Raw genomic sequence first — 12,430 nt, 5'->3', positions numbered from 1 at the left:
TTCAACCAAAATATGGGAACCATCGAATTTCTATTATCAAACACCAATGTCAAAACTCCAAAAACCCATATCTATGTATTCAGCAGAACACGCAAGAAAGAAGTCCATTCCAACCGAGACAACAATTCTTTCTTTTTTTTTTGTCTACAATTCTATCGAAAAGAATATACCATCAAAGCAACAGTTCAATTTCCCACAAGCTACACCTCTTGCAATCTAACAAAACAACAAGATATTGAAGCTATGCTCTAGCAAGTCAACTTGAATTAATTTACTCCCTTATGTGTTTATGTTGATAGAAATCAATCTGAATGTTAATAGAAGTTATAAATTCCTTTTTGTGTTACTCAGTTACTCTGATATAACAAGGATAGAAGGTTCATACGACAACTATTTTATTTGAAAACATTTTCTATTTTATTTTCTATTCACACCAGCGGTCTATCTCTATTTCACATACAATATGGAACATTTTTTTTTTGACAAAATAGCATCGATACAGAAAGAATTCTAAATGTAGACGCACACGCTGTTCTGCATGCGAATGTATATAATCTTACTGTACAATATTTGATATTTCATCAATAAACTATTAATACATGAGAAACAATAAAATGATTGCTATACTCCAGATTTGAAACAACAATTAATAAGTGTCTATCTATGTATAATAGAATAAACCTAGATAGGAATAGCAAATTATATTTTTGTCATTTTGAACTGAGTTGGCATATGCAAATGCAACCATATAATTTTAGAGCTTATGTAGCAACCGATCATATTTATATGAACATGTGACTTCTTACAGTCACTTTAAAAGAGGGACTTTATAAACTTTAGCTTTTAAAAATAAAATTGACACTTTAAAAAAAGGCATATTTTGTTAATTTAAAAATAAAGAGTTAATTTGCTAGAAAATCATAATACTGTTCAAAATTGGCAAAATAGGAAAAACAGTAAATTGGTGTGACATTGGTCCTACACTGTCGAGAATGTTATTACTCTTTACCCTTTTCTTCTTTTGTAACGAGTATTTTTTAATGGAATTTCTCTCTCATCATTCTTCTTTACTTAACAAATAAGTTATACAATTACATAACTTTTTATCAAACTACATATTTTGTTAGCATTATAAGTTTCTGCATTCTTAAAAATAAAAATAAAAAAGATTTTTGCATTATTTGACACATCTGAATTGCTATATTTGGTTCGTTAACTGATTATATCAGAACATGTTAACATATATGTTATACAGCTACATTAAACTTTAGCAGTCTAAATAATTCTTTAGCGCGCTCTTATAATCTAATACATGTTAACATATAAGTTATACAATTACATAACATATTATAAAACTATATAATTTCTTAGAGTGTTTAATTTCAGTTGCTATATTTGGCTTATCGAATATTAATTTAAATCTATATTATGTAATAATATAGTTAACATGTTAAGTAGTATATTAGAGATATATCAAAATATTTATATGGTATAGTAAATAAATTGTAATCCTCTATAAAATATATTAGCAATCTAACACTCATTTTAATAACTTAATTCAAAATTCAAAGATAATTTGGAGTGTGTGCAGCTTTCAGATTCAAATATAACCATCATATATCATCCAGCTATATATTATTTGGATATGTTAAAATATTTATTGGATGGTATTAACATTTAAAAATATCTCTAATATGTTATTTAACGGAGTAATGAAATTGTTGATTGTTAACTTTCAAATTAATATTTTTCCAACAGAATTCATTGAGATCTCCGTCTTCAACAATCTCTCTCACAGTCTCAGATCTATAATTTTAGAGAAGAAAGATAATTTTTAATTTACGTAAGCAGATACATAATTTAAGAGAAGAGACGAAATTAAAATAACTTTGATTTAGATAAGATCAATTTTTATAGTTTTCTTGGAGAAATTGAAATTAAACTAGAATAAACTCATATTGCAGAAGTTAAAAAAACAGTCTTTTACACCATTAGAGCACATAGAACAATAGTTGAGCAGAGGCATTGGAATATTTGAGTACAGGAAAAAAAGAGATAGATGAGAGAGAGTGAGATGAACTGTTGTTTCCGTCGTTGTTGTTTAGACTTCAAATTGTAGTATAGGAAAAAAAGAGAAAGGCGAGAGAGTAAGAGAGAGAACAATATATATGGGTGTATAAGGGTAGAAATGTATTAAAGAAAATTCTACAGTACTTGAATAGTACTTGAATAGTAGTTTTTCCTATGTAGCAAATTATGAATAGTAACGTTGTTATCTACCACAAATTCTTAAAAATAAAAGTCGCGCATGAACAAGAAGGAGGTTATGCTATGAGAAATTTTAGGAGGTATTTAGGACTTGAAAACACTTAAAGGGTGTGCTTGGATAATTATGGATTTTAAAAACTATTAAATTCAGTGAAAGCCTTCAAGTTTATACCAAGCAGCCTCATGGACTCTAAATATCCCAAAAATGACTTATATAAGTATCAAAATTAGAAAATAAACTCTACAATTTTTTCAGTCTGATCTCAAGTGAATCATTATATTTTCATAAACAAATAAAATGAAAGGTAAAAAAAAATGAAGAACAAAGAAGAAAAATAATGAGAGAAGGTAAACACAAAATGTCATAGTCAATTTTTTAAAGGTTACTTTACAAATTTCTATTGGTTATTTGTCCTAGTTTCCGTAACTTCAATCTCACTAAGGATACATAAATGCCTAAAAAGTTTGAGCATAAACCAAGTTCATCAAATAAAACAATAAATAGTTCACCAAGAACACTATGACTCCACTTCACTTCACCATTTTCATCTTCGTCTCTTTCATTTTCGCAAGTTCATCGTCAAGATCGGCTCCACCGGGTCACCCATTCGATCCCTTGACCGAGACCGAACTCAAACTCGTACGAACCATCATCAACAAATCATATCCTATTGGTCCGAACCATAAGTTTACTTTTCAATACGTTGGTCTTAACGAACCCGACAAATCTCTAGTCTTGTCGTGGCACTCATCAGTGAACCACACCGTCAAACCACCGCCACGTCAGGCCTTCGTCATCGCTAGAGACAACGGAAAGTCCCGAGAGATCGTCGTTGACTTTTCCTCTCGAGCCATTGTCTCGGACAAGATCCACGTAGGCAATGGTTACCCTATGCTCTCAAGCTATGAGCAAGAAGCAGCCATCGAGCTTGTTTTCAAGTTCAAGCCGTTTCATGACGCGGTCACGAAACGCGGCTTAAACGTTTCGGAGATTGTGTTCACGACGTCAACGATCGGATGGTACGGTGAGAGTGAGGCCGAGACAGAGAGAGTTGTTAGAATGTTGCCGTTTTATCTTGACGGCAGCGTTAATATGTATCTTAGACCTATTGAAGGAATGACGATACTCGTTAATCTTGACGTGATGAAGGTAACGGAGTTTAAGGATAGGTTAACTGTTACTATGCCTAAGGCTAACGGAAAGGAGTACCGTTTATCAAAGCTTAAGCCGCCGTTTGGACCGACGCTCCAAAATGCCGTCGTTTTGCAACCGGACGGTCCAGGATTTAACGTCGATGGACACATCGTGAGGTAAATATGATACACAGTTATGGCTTATCACTTATGGTTCTCTTTCTCTCTCTCTCTCTCTCGTTCACCACAAACACCGTTATAGATCAGATTTTGCCAACATAATTATGTTATATATGAAAATTAAAATTTTAAAAGCTGTCAAGTGTCATCATAAAGAGTCAAGTTCCCTGAATTTTTTTGGGGTAAAATTTTGTTTTTTTTTTTTTCGTTCTCATTTTTTTTCCATCTTAAACATGTGTTGTCAGAAAGAAAATGAAAATTAAATTTGAAAGTTCTGTGAGTTGAGGATCCATATACAATAAGTTTGTCTCAGACTTTTCTATTTGGAATATATATCCTAACTCTATTGTTTTCTTTCATGTGTGGTTCTAAAATTTACGTGATTCCAAACTTTTATTTCCTCCTATCCCCACTTAGATACTTTAGATATCATACTTATACTCTAGTTTTTCATGATATTTGACTGTTTTAATTCATTTTTTTCAGAACTCGATCTATGATTTTATGTAATACTTTCACCACCTTTTACTTTCATACAACTTATTTTACTACTTTCATAATAATTTCATACAACCTATGGTGGTAAATAGATGGGCAAATTGGGAATTCCATTTGTCGTTTGACGTTCGAGCTGGTATCATAATCTCTCTTGCATCCATTTTTGACATGGACGTGAACAAATACCGGCAAGTTCTATACAAAGGCCATTTGTCAGAGATATTCATACCTTACATGGATCCAAGTGATGATTGGTATTTTGCTACCTATTTTGATTGTGGGGATTTCGGTTGCGGTAAATGTGCCGTGTCCCTTAAACCGTACACCGATTGTCCAGCAGGTGCGGTGTTTATGGATGGAATTTTTGCGGGTCAATATGGAACTCCCACGAAAATCCCTAATGTTATGTGCATTTTTGAGAAATATGCTGGAGACATCATGTGGAGACATACAGAAGCTGAGATCCCAAACTTAGAAGTAATTAAACATATATTTATGATGTTATATAATAACACAACATTATATATATAGTATGATATAATACATGATTTATATTAAAATATATGATGTTGGATGCAGATTACTGAGGTTAGACCGGACGTAAGTCTAATAGCCCGAATCGTGACGACCGTGGGGAACTACGACTACATAGTTGACTATGAGTTCAAGCCTAGTGGTTCCATCAAAATAGGGGTAAAACACTCCTATCTCGCCCTTGTCTATTGTATATGACTACTATGCATTATTCGTTTGTTCATTAGATACTAGTACACTACCAACATGGATAACGTAAATCATAATTGAACGATGACAAAAAGAAGATCAGGTTAAAAAAAAGGAACATGACAAAAAAATCAAATCATGATCCAACCACATCCATAAGATCCGAATTCTCGACTTTTGCTTCGTTACATGGTATTTCTTTTGTTTTTTTTTTTTTTGTGCCAAAATTTTTACTTCGTTACATATTGGCCATTCATTCCAATCATTCAGTTTAGTTTTTTTTTTCTTTTGGGGAATGCAGTTTAGTTTTCTTGCTTCATTCGGTAAACAATAGAAATATATTGTAGGACCAAAAATATTAAACACTACGAAATAGCAATTGAAATATGAGTTTTAGAAAATAAACGATAAGGAAAAGAGAAACGGTAGAGGTGAGACTATGATCTCTTTCCTTAACTCTTTGAATCGCATGTAGTGCAACGGATTATTGTGATCCAAGAGTCGCAGGATACAACCAAACTTATCCGTTTTCAATAGCACTAAGAAACATGGATCTAAACGAACTAGTTCTACTATATTTTCGAAAAATAAAGAAAGAGAGGGAGAGAGACTAATGCGAAAATTTCTAAGAAGAGAATGAGAGGTGCAAGGTCTGAAAAATGAGAGAAGAGGTCATATATATAGCGGAGGAAGATACTTGAGCAGTCTCCAAAAATCCCAAAAAATCTGTAAGTTAACACGAATCACGGCCATAAATTTAGCGTAGTCAAAGGCGAAAAATCAGCAATCTGTGATTAATCACAATCTGTTACGTTTTTGTAGGGATAATGAATATCCAATATTCTTTTGACTGAATCAAAAACATAATACAGAAAGTTAACCTAAAATCGTTGACCAGACGCTCCTAAAAATATGGCCCAAAATAAATATTTGCCATAGGCCCATTCGACCAACACAATCTGCATCCAGCACCGCTTGGGGGTGGCGGCGCGCGCGTGAAACTTCCTTTTATCTCTCACATATTATTCGAATATGTATGAAACAGCTCTTAATATCTACTAGAGCATTTTTCCCTGAATAGTCGATGTGGGACAAATCCCATTTCCTCTCTTCACCATTTCCTTTTCAACTTTAATGGGCTTAAAATTTCGGCCCAACATATATACTGGTACGGTAAGTTTCGGTTGGTTCCATTTTGGTTAAAACAATATTTAACCAATAGAAATATGAAATTTTTTTGGTCGGCTAAGAAGTAATCTTTCAAGTGATACAATCATTCCACATAAAACATATTTTTTTATATAAAAAAAAACATCTTTTTTATATAACAAATTTAAAATTCGGTTTATTCAATTTTGTTATCACAATGTGATACAAAAAATAATTATTGATCATGTCTTGTGTATGTACTAGATTTCAGTTTGGATTTCCATTAACTCAAAATGCTCTAAGTAAACTATATTTAATATCCCTAGGTCGGCTTAACCGGTGTTCTAGAAGTTAAACCGGTGGAATATATTCACAAATCAGAGATTGGAGAAGAGGACATCCAGGGGACAATTGTTACCGACAATACTGTTGGAGTCAACCACGACCATTTTGTAACATTTCGTCTCGATCTTGACATCGACGGTACCCAAAATTCTTTTGTCCGTAACGAACTCGTGACCAAAAGAACCGCAAAATCTGTTAACACTCCAAGAAAAAGCTATTGGACGACCAGGCCCAAGACGGCCAAGACCGAAGCGGAGGCTCGGGTGAAACTAGGATTAAAGGCTGAGGAGCTAGTCGTGGTTAACCCTAACCGAAAAACTAAGCATGGCAATGAAGCTGGATACCGTATACTTTCTGGGGCAGCTACAGGCCCACTTCTGGCCCAAGATGATTACCCACAGATCCGCGCTGCATTCACCAATTATAACGTGTGGATCACGCTGTATAATAGGTCGGAGGTTTGGGCAGGCGGTTTGTACGCCGACCAGAGCCATGGCGATGATACATTAGCCGTGTGGTCTCAAAGGTATACATCTTATCTCTATACAATTTTTAATTATATTTTATTATGTTGCATGATTTTAATAGTTATATATATACAGACTAAGACTATACAGTATTAACCTTTAAATCAACAAATATATTCCAAAGTTCAGTTAAAACATGAGCTGAAAGAGAAAGAGTATCATTTACAACGATAGAGAGAAGATTTTTTTTTTTGTCAAGTTATATGTATCATTTTGTATTTAAAAGACAAATGAATATGTACAATTAATTTTTTGGGGCTAAAAGTATGTAGCTGAATGTGACAGGAATAGAGAAATAGAGAACAAAGATATAGTGATGTGGTACACCGTCGGATTCCACCACGTCCCAAGCCAAGAGGATTTTCCGACGATGCCTACTCTGTCTGGTGGGTTTGAACTCCGACCAACCAACTTTTTCGAGCAAAATCCAGTGCTCAAGAGCAAACCCATTAAGCTCACCAATGCTGAAAAATGCATTCCCAAAAATTGAATAATAGCTAACTTAAAAGTATCCGTGATGAATTTGATTGACATCATTTGATCTACATGATCCCCACTAAGGAGATCACTAATGCACATGCTCTTATACAGGCTCGTGCCTAAGTGAAGAGAAAAGAAGCATTGGCCTATGGGCCAAAATTTTATGGAAAAATTCGAAGGCCCAAAAATTGATTAAACCCTAATGTTTAAGTAATAAAAAATTAGGTAATAATTAATGGTAGTATAATGGCTGCTTAACATACACGATGCCTTTTAACTTTTTTTAAAAAAAATTCCCACATTGGTAAAATGTTAGTATAACTAACTCTGGACTTGACTATAAATACCTCTCATTATTTGGAATAAGATACAATAATTTCTTTTCTCTATTTACAATAATCTCTATATTTTTTTCCTATTTTGGAAAAGGTGAGATTTAATTTAAAGATTTAGGTATTATAATTTTTATACCTTTCTTGGCCTTTAGGCTAAGATAAAATGTAGTATCTATTTTTATCAGTTTAATATCTGATATATGGGCTATTGGCTCACACAATATTAACTCTATCATATTTTTGTTTCTTTTGCTAATTTTTTGTAACTTTTTTTTTTCAGATGTCTTCGAACAGCTTAAAAAAACCGTTAAGTGGACTTAAATGAGAAAGACGATGTGAATACAGTGGATGAGGAGAATTTGAATGAAAAAGAGGATGCAGTAAATGAAGAGGTTTTAAAAGAAATAGAAGATGAGGATGAGGATAAGAATGAATGTGAAAAAGAGGATGATATGATGGAGCATTGTGGAGTTGTGGATATGTATGATCCTGGAAACTGGAAAAGCATAAAAAAAGGATGGAATGAATGGAAAGATTTTATGGTTGTTCAAGGACCGGCAAAAAGACTACCCATTGATTATAAATTTCCAAAAAACAGAGTTAAGAGGCATTTCTCACATATTTATTACACAAGAGAAATGAGTGATGGAAAACAACAAGACCGGCGTTGGCTAGTTTACTCAAAATCATTGGACAAAATTTTTTGTTTTTGTTGCAAGCTATTCAAAGATCGTGACAATGGTCAATTGGCATCTACAGGATTCAGCGATTGGAGAAATATTTTGAAAAGGCTTAAAGAACATGAATCTGGTCGAGAACACATTGTATGCATGAAACAATGGGTGGAATTAGAGTTTCGGCTACAGAAAAATCAGACCATTGATAAGTATGCTCAAGATGAAATGAATAAAGAGAGAGTTCATTGGAGGCAGGTATTACTTAGAATAATTTCTGTTGTCAAGACACTTGCTAAACAAAATCTAGCATTTCGTGGAAGCAATGAAAAGATTGGAGAAGATGGCAATGGGAACTTTTTAAGTTTTATCGAGATGCTTGCTGATTTTGATCCTGTGATGATTGAGCATCTTAGAAGGTTAAAGAAGGTGAAACTCGTTATCATTATCTGAGCAACAAAATTCAAAATGAGTTGATTGCTTTGTTATCTAATGATATTAAAGCAACAATTATCAAGAAAATCCAGGGTGCAAAGTTTTTTTCTGTCATTCTTGATTGTACTCCAGATATTAGCCATCATGAACAAATGACTGTTGTCATTCGGTGTGTAGATGTTTCAGCCAGTTCACCTAAGGTCGAAGATTTTTCTTAACATTCTTGAAAGTTGATGATACTACTGGAGAAGGGCTTTTTTCTGAACTTCAAGATATGTTAGTTGCTTTTGATTTGAAAGTCGAAGATGTGAGGGGGCAAGGCTACGATAATGGCTCTAATATGAAGGGAAAACACAAAGGAGTGCAAAAAAGATTACTTGAGATTAATCCAAGGGCCTTTTATACACCTTGTGGTTGTCACAATCTTAATCTTGCTCTTTGTGATATGGCAAGCACTTCTTCAAAGGCAATTTCGTTTTTTGGAATCATTCAACGAACTTATTGCTTCTTTGCAGCTTCTAATAAGCGGTGGAAAATATTAGAAGATAGGGTGGGAGGCCTAACACTCAAGCCTTTGTCTCAGACTCGATGGGAAAGTCATGTTGAAAGTGTTAAAGCAATACGATTTCAAACTCCTAAACTTATGGAAGCTTTAGTTTACATTGCTGAGAATAGTGATGATCCGCAAGAGTAGAGCGATGCTGAGTGTCTTGCAACAAGTGAAACACATGGAATTGGAAGTTTTGAGTTCTTGGTTTCCATGGTCATTTGGTATAATCTTCTTTTTGCTGTGAACATTGTCAGTAAGATTTTGCAATCAGAAGACATGGATATTGATATTGCTATCTCACAATTGAAGGGGCTGGTTTCTTATTTTGAAAAGTACAGAAATTCAGGTTTCGAGCAAGCAAAGTTGGAAGCTACAAAGATTGCAAATTCTATGGAGATTGAGGCTGTATTTCCAAAAAAATCAAAGCGGATCATTAGAAGAAAACAGCATTATGGTGAGAAATCTCAGATAGACGAAGAAAATGTGGTATTATCACCAGAGGAGAGCTTTAGAATTGACTATTTCATCCAGATTATGGATCAAGCACTTTACTCCCTTAAGACGAGATTTGAACAATTTCAGAGGTATGAAGAAATATTTGGCTTTTTGTTTGATGTCTCAAAATTGCGGTCAGCGAAGATGATACTTTGATGGCTTCTTGTACCAAACTTGAAGATTATCTAACACATGAGAAGCATTCAGATGTTGTTGGTAATGATCTCTTTTATGAATTAAAAATGTTAAGAGAAGCTATACCAGGTTTTACTAAGAGGCCCATTCAAATCTTAGACTTTCTGAAGAACGTTGATCATATGTATCCAAACTCATGGATCGCTTATCGAATATTATTGACGATTCCAGTTTCAGTTGCATCTGCTGAAAGAAGTTTTTCAAAGTTGAAGTTGATAAAGTCATTTCTTCGTTCGAGTATGTCGCAGGAGAGATTGAGTGGCTTGGCTATCTTGTCTATCGAAAGGGAGTTGGTTAAAAGTGTTGACTTTGAAAAGTTGGTTAATGAGTTCGTTGCAAAGAAGGGAAGAAAAATTATGTTTTAAGTTTTGTTATCCTTTTTTATTATGTTTTTATTATTGGTTTTATTCGGATTGAGACGATGATAGTTATTATTTATTCAATACAATTTGGATTGATTTTATATAGTTTTAATACGATGAGAGCCTTTTAAATATTCGCTTACGGACTTCGTATCTCTGGGAACGGCTCTGCTCTTATACGACACGTTAAGATATATTCTCCTTTAAGACTGTGGATCAATAACGATGTAAATAGAAAATATTTTGGAGTTGAATGAATGAAGCACATCCTTTTGTCCCAATCCACCATATGAGATGCATCCAAGTGCTTCTAGTATCAAATACGGGTTTGTATTTATCTTCTTATTTTTCGTTATTCCAAAGACCAATATCCTATGCTTCATATTCTCGCATTATTTGCTGTGCTTGTTCAAAATGTCCACCCTAAGCCTTCGTCTCCGGCGATTACACACGGATGCAACTGATGCATAGATAAGAATTCCCATGTCTATGACTCCTTTTGGTCCCGTAATATCTATCAAACTAAAATAACGTTTCTATCCATTTCCGAGATCACTTATCCTTTGTCAGTTGATTAATCCTTTGTGGAATCCTTTTTCGTAGAATGGTCTAATCTAGGCATCTAGCCCTATCCCTATAAACATAAATGCGTATTTCTTCCGTTTCTTAGTGATCATGACCTCATTCATCTGTCACCCACTCTGAATAGGATTCGAATTTTCATAAAAAAAAAAGTGGATAAACGTGCATGGTCTAAGCTAGCTGTTGGGAATATTAACTAGGATGACTTAACGATTTTCTTATCTAAGTCTGGTGAATCTAAAACCTTAAAGAACACGGAACACAATTTTTGGTCACCCTGAGTTCACCGTAAAAGGCTACGTCTCAGGGGAGGGAGACTCAGTCCCTCAACTGCTTTCACTATCGATCGAAGTTACAGGACCTAACACAGGTTCTTTCTTGTTACAGAATCGATCTACTTTGAGCTTTACAAGAAAGAGATTAGGAAGCGAATCCTCAAGAGAAAGCTGGGAAGAAGAAGACCTCGATGACGGAATCAATCTTCTTCCTTAGATCAACTTCGCGATCTCTCTATCTGCTTCTCTAAGCTCGTCGTTCTTCGGTATTGCTCTCGACCTCCTTCAAGTTTCGTTCGAGACGACGATCCTCTTCCGTTGTAACAAACCTTATCCGACTTAATCTCTCTGCAGGCTTGGAACTCTTTTTGGGCCATTCCTGATCACTGCTGGCCCAGCTGCAAATTAGTCGGACCTGGGCCGTTAAGCCCACTCGTTGAATGTAGCCAATTAGACCTCACAAACTCCACCTTTGGCTTCAGACAACTCCCGACAAAGTAGCCGAACCCTAATCCTGTCTCTTCTTCGATAATGAGCTCCGATGCGACTTCTCCAAACCATCACCGCATCTCCGGCCTTGTCAAACGACGCCGAGAGGAAGAGCACATACAGGTAACACCTTAAAGACTCTTAATCTGAGGTTCACACCTTTTTTTATAAGAGCTTATTCCTGATTGTGAACTCTTCTTGTGAGGAATCGCTGAGAAAAAAAAAACCCAGATCCACTTCCTCTCTGCAGCTACCCTCTGAACAAACTTCAGCACTTCTGCTGCCTAGACCAAACTCAGGTAATTCTCAAAAAACCCAAATTTGTACACTCTCGCTGTTATCCTCTGATTCGAGATATACCAAAAAAAAAAAACTGATTATTCCCTGATATTCTCAGCTCAGACGCTCCACCTGAAGCTAGAGACTCTTCATCTCCGCTTCATAAGCTCCACGGGTAACTCATTCACCATTCAATTCTTTTAGATTTTACTGCCAATTTTACAGGAAGAAAGAACTAACCTTAAGTTCACATATTTCTTCCTTCCGCGAGAGGTCCATTTGGCAGTGGAGTTACCCGGAGCCTTCAAGCTACTAAGCGATGTTAAGGAGATCGCAGCAGAGCTGAAACTTAGGCCCAGGTAAGGCTTTAGTTAAAAAATCTGCTGGATTCCTGCTTGTATGAATCTTGAATAGAGTAACATCACCTTGTGCAACTATATCCCTTATATGATGAT

General features: G+C 34.9%; 1 protein-coding gene and 3 pseudogenes across 1 annotated transcript; all 4 read left to right on the top strand.

The window, feature by feature from the left end:
* Positions 1–2,693: 2,693 nt before the first annotated feature.
* LOC18991912 (primary amine oxidase 2) lies at positions 2,694–7,314 on the top strand. The gene is made up of 5 exons (XM_006415250.2): positions 2,694–3,579; positions 4,173–4,557; positions 4,660–4,773; positions 6,279–6,823; positions 7,110–7,314. Exons 1-5 carry the CDS (start codon positions 2,789–2,791, stop codon positions 7,312–7,314), a joined length of 2,040 nt encoding a protein of 679 aa, XP_006415313.1. The 5' UTR covers positions 2,694–2,788.
* A 457-nt stretch (positions 7,315–7,771) lies between these two features.
* On the top strand, positions 7,772–7,880 carry LOC112084245 (annotated as a pseudogene).
* A 661-nt stretch (positions 7,881–8,541) lies between these two features.
* On the top strand, positions 8,542–9,770 carry LOC112083958 (annotated as a pseudogene).
* A 62-nt stretch (positions 9,771–9,832) lies between these two features.
* LOC112083957 lies at positions 9,833–10,286 on the top strand (annotated as a pseudogene).
* The last annotated feature ends 2,144 nt before the right edge of the window (positions 10,287–12,430 follow it).

The sequence above is a fragment of the Eutrema salsugineum genome, unplaced genomic scaffold, assembly GCF_000478725.1.
Source record: "Eutrema salsugineum unplaced genomic scaffold, Eutsalg1_0 scaffold_5, whole genome shotgun sequence".
Lineage (NCBI taxonomy): Eukaryota > Viridiplantae > Streptophyta > Magnoliopsida > Brassicales > Brassicaceae > Eutrema > Eutrema salsugineum.
This window is presented reverse-complemented; position numbering and strand designations above follow the sequence as displayed.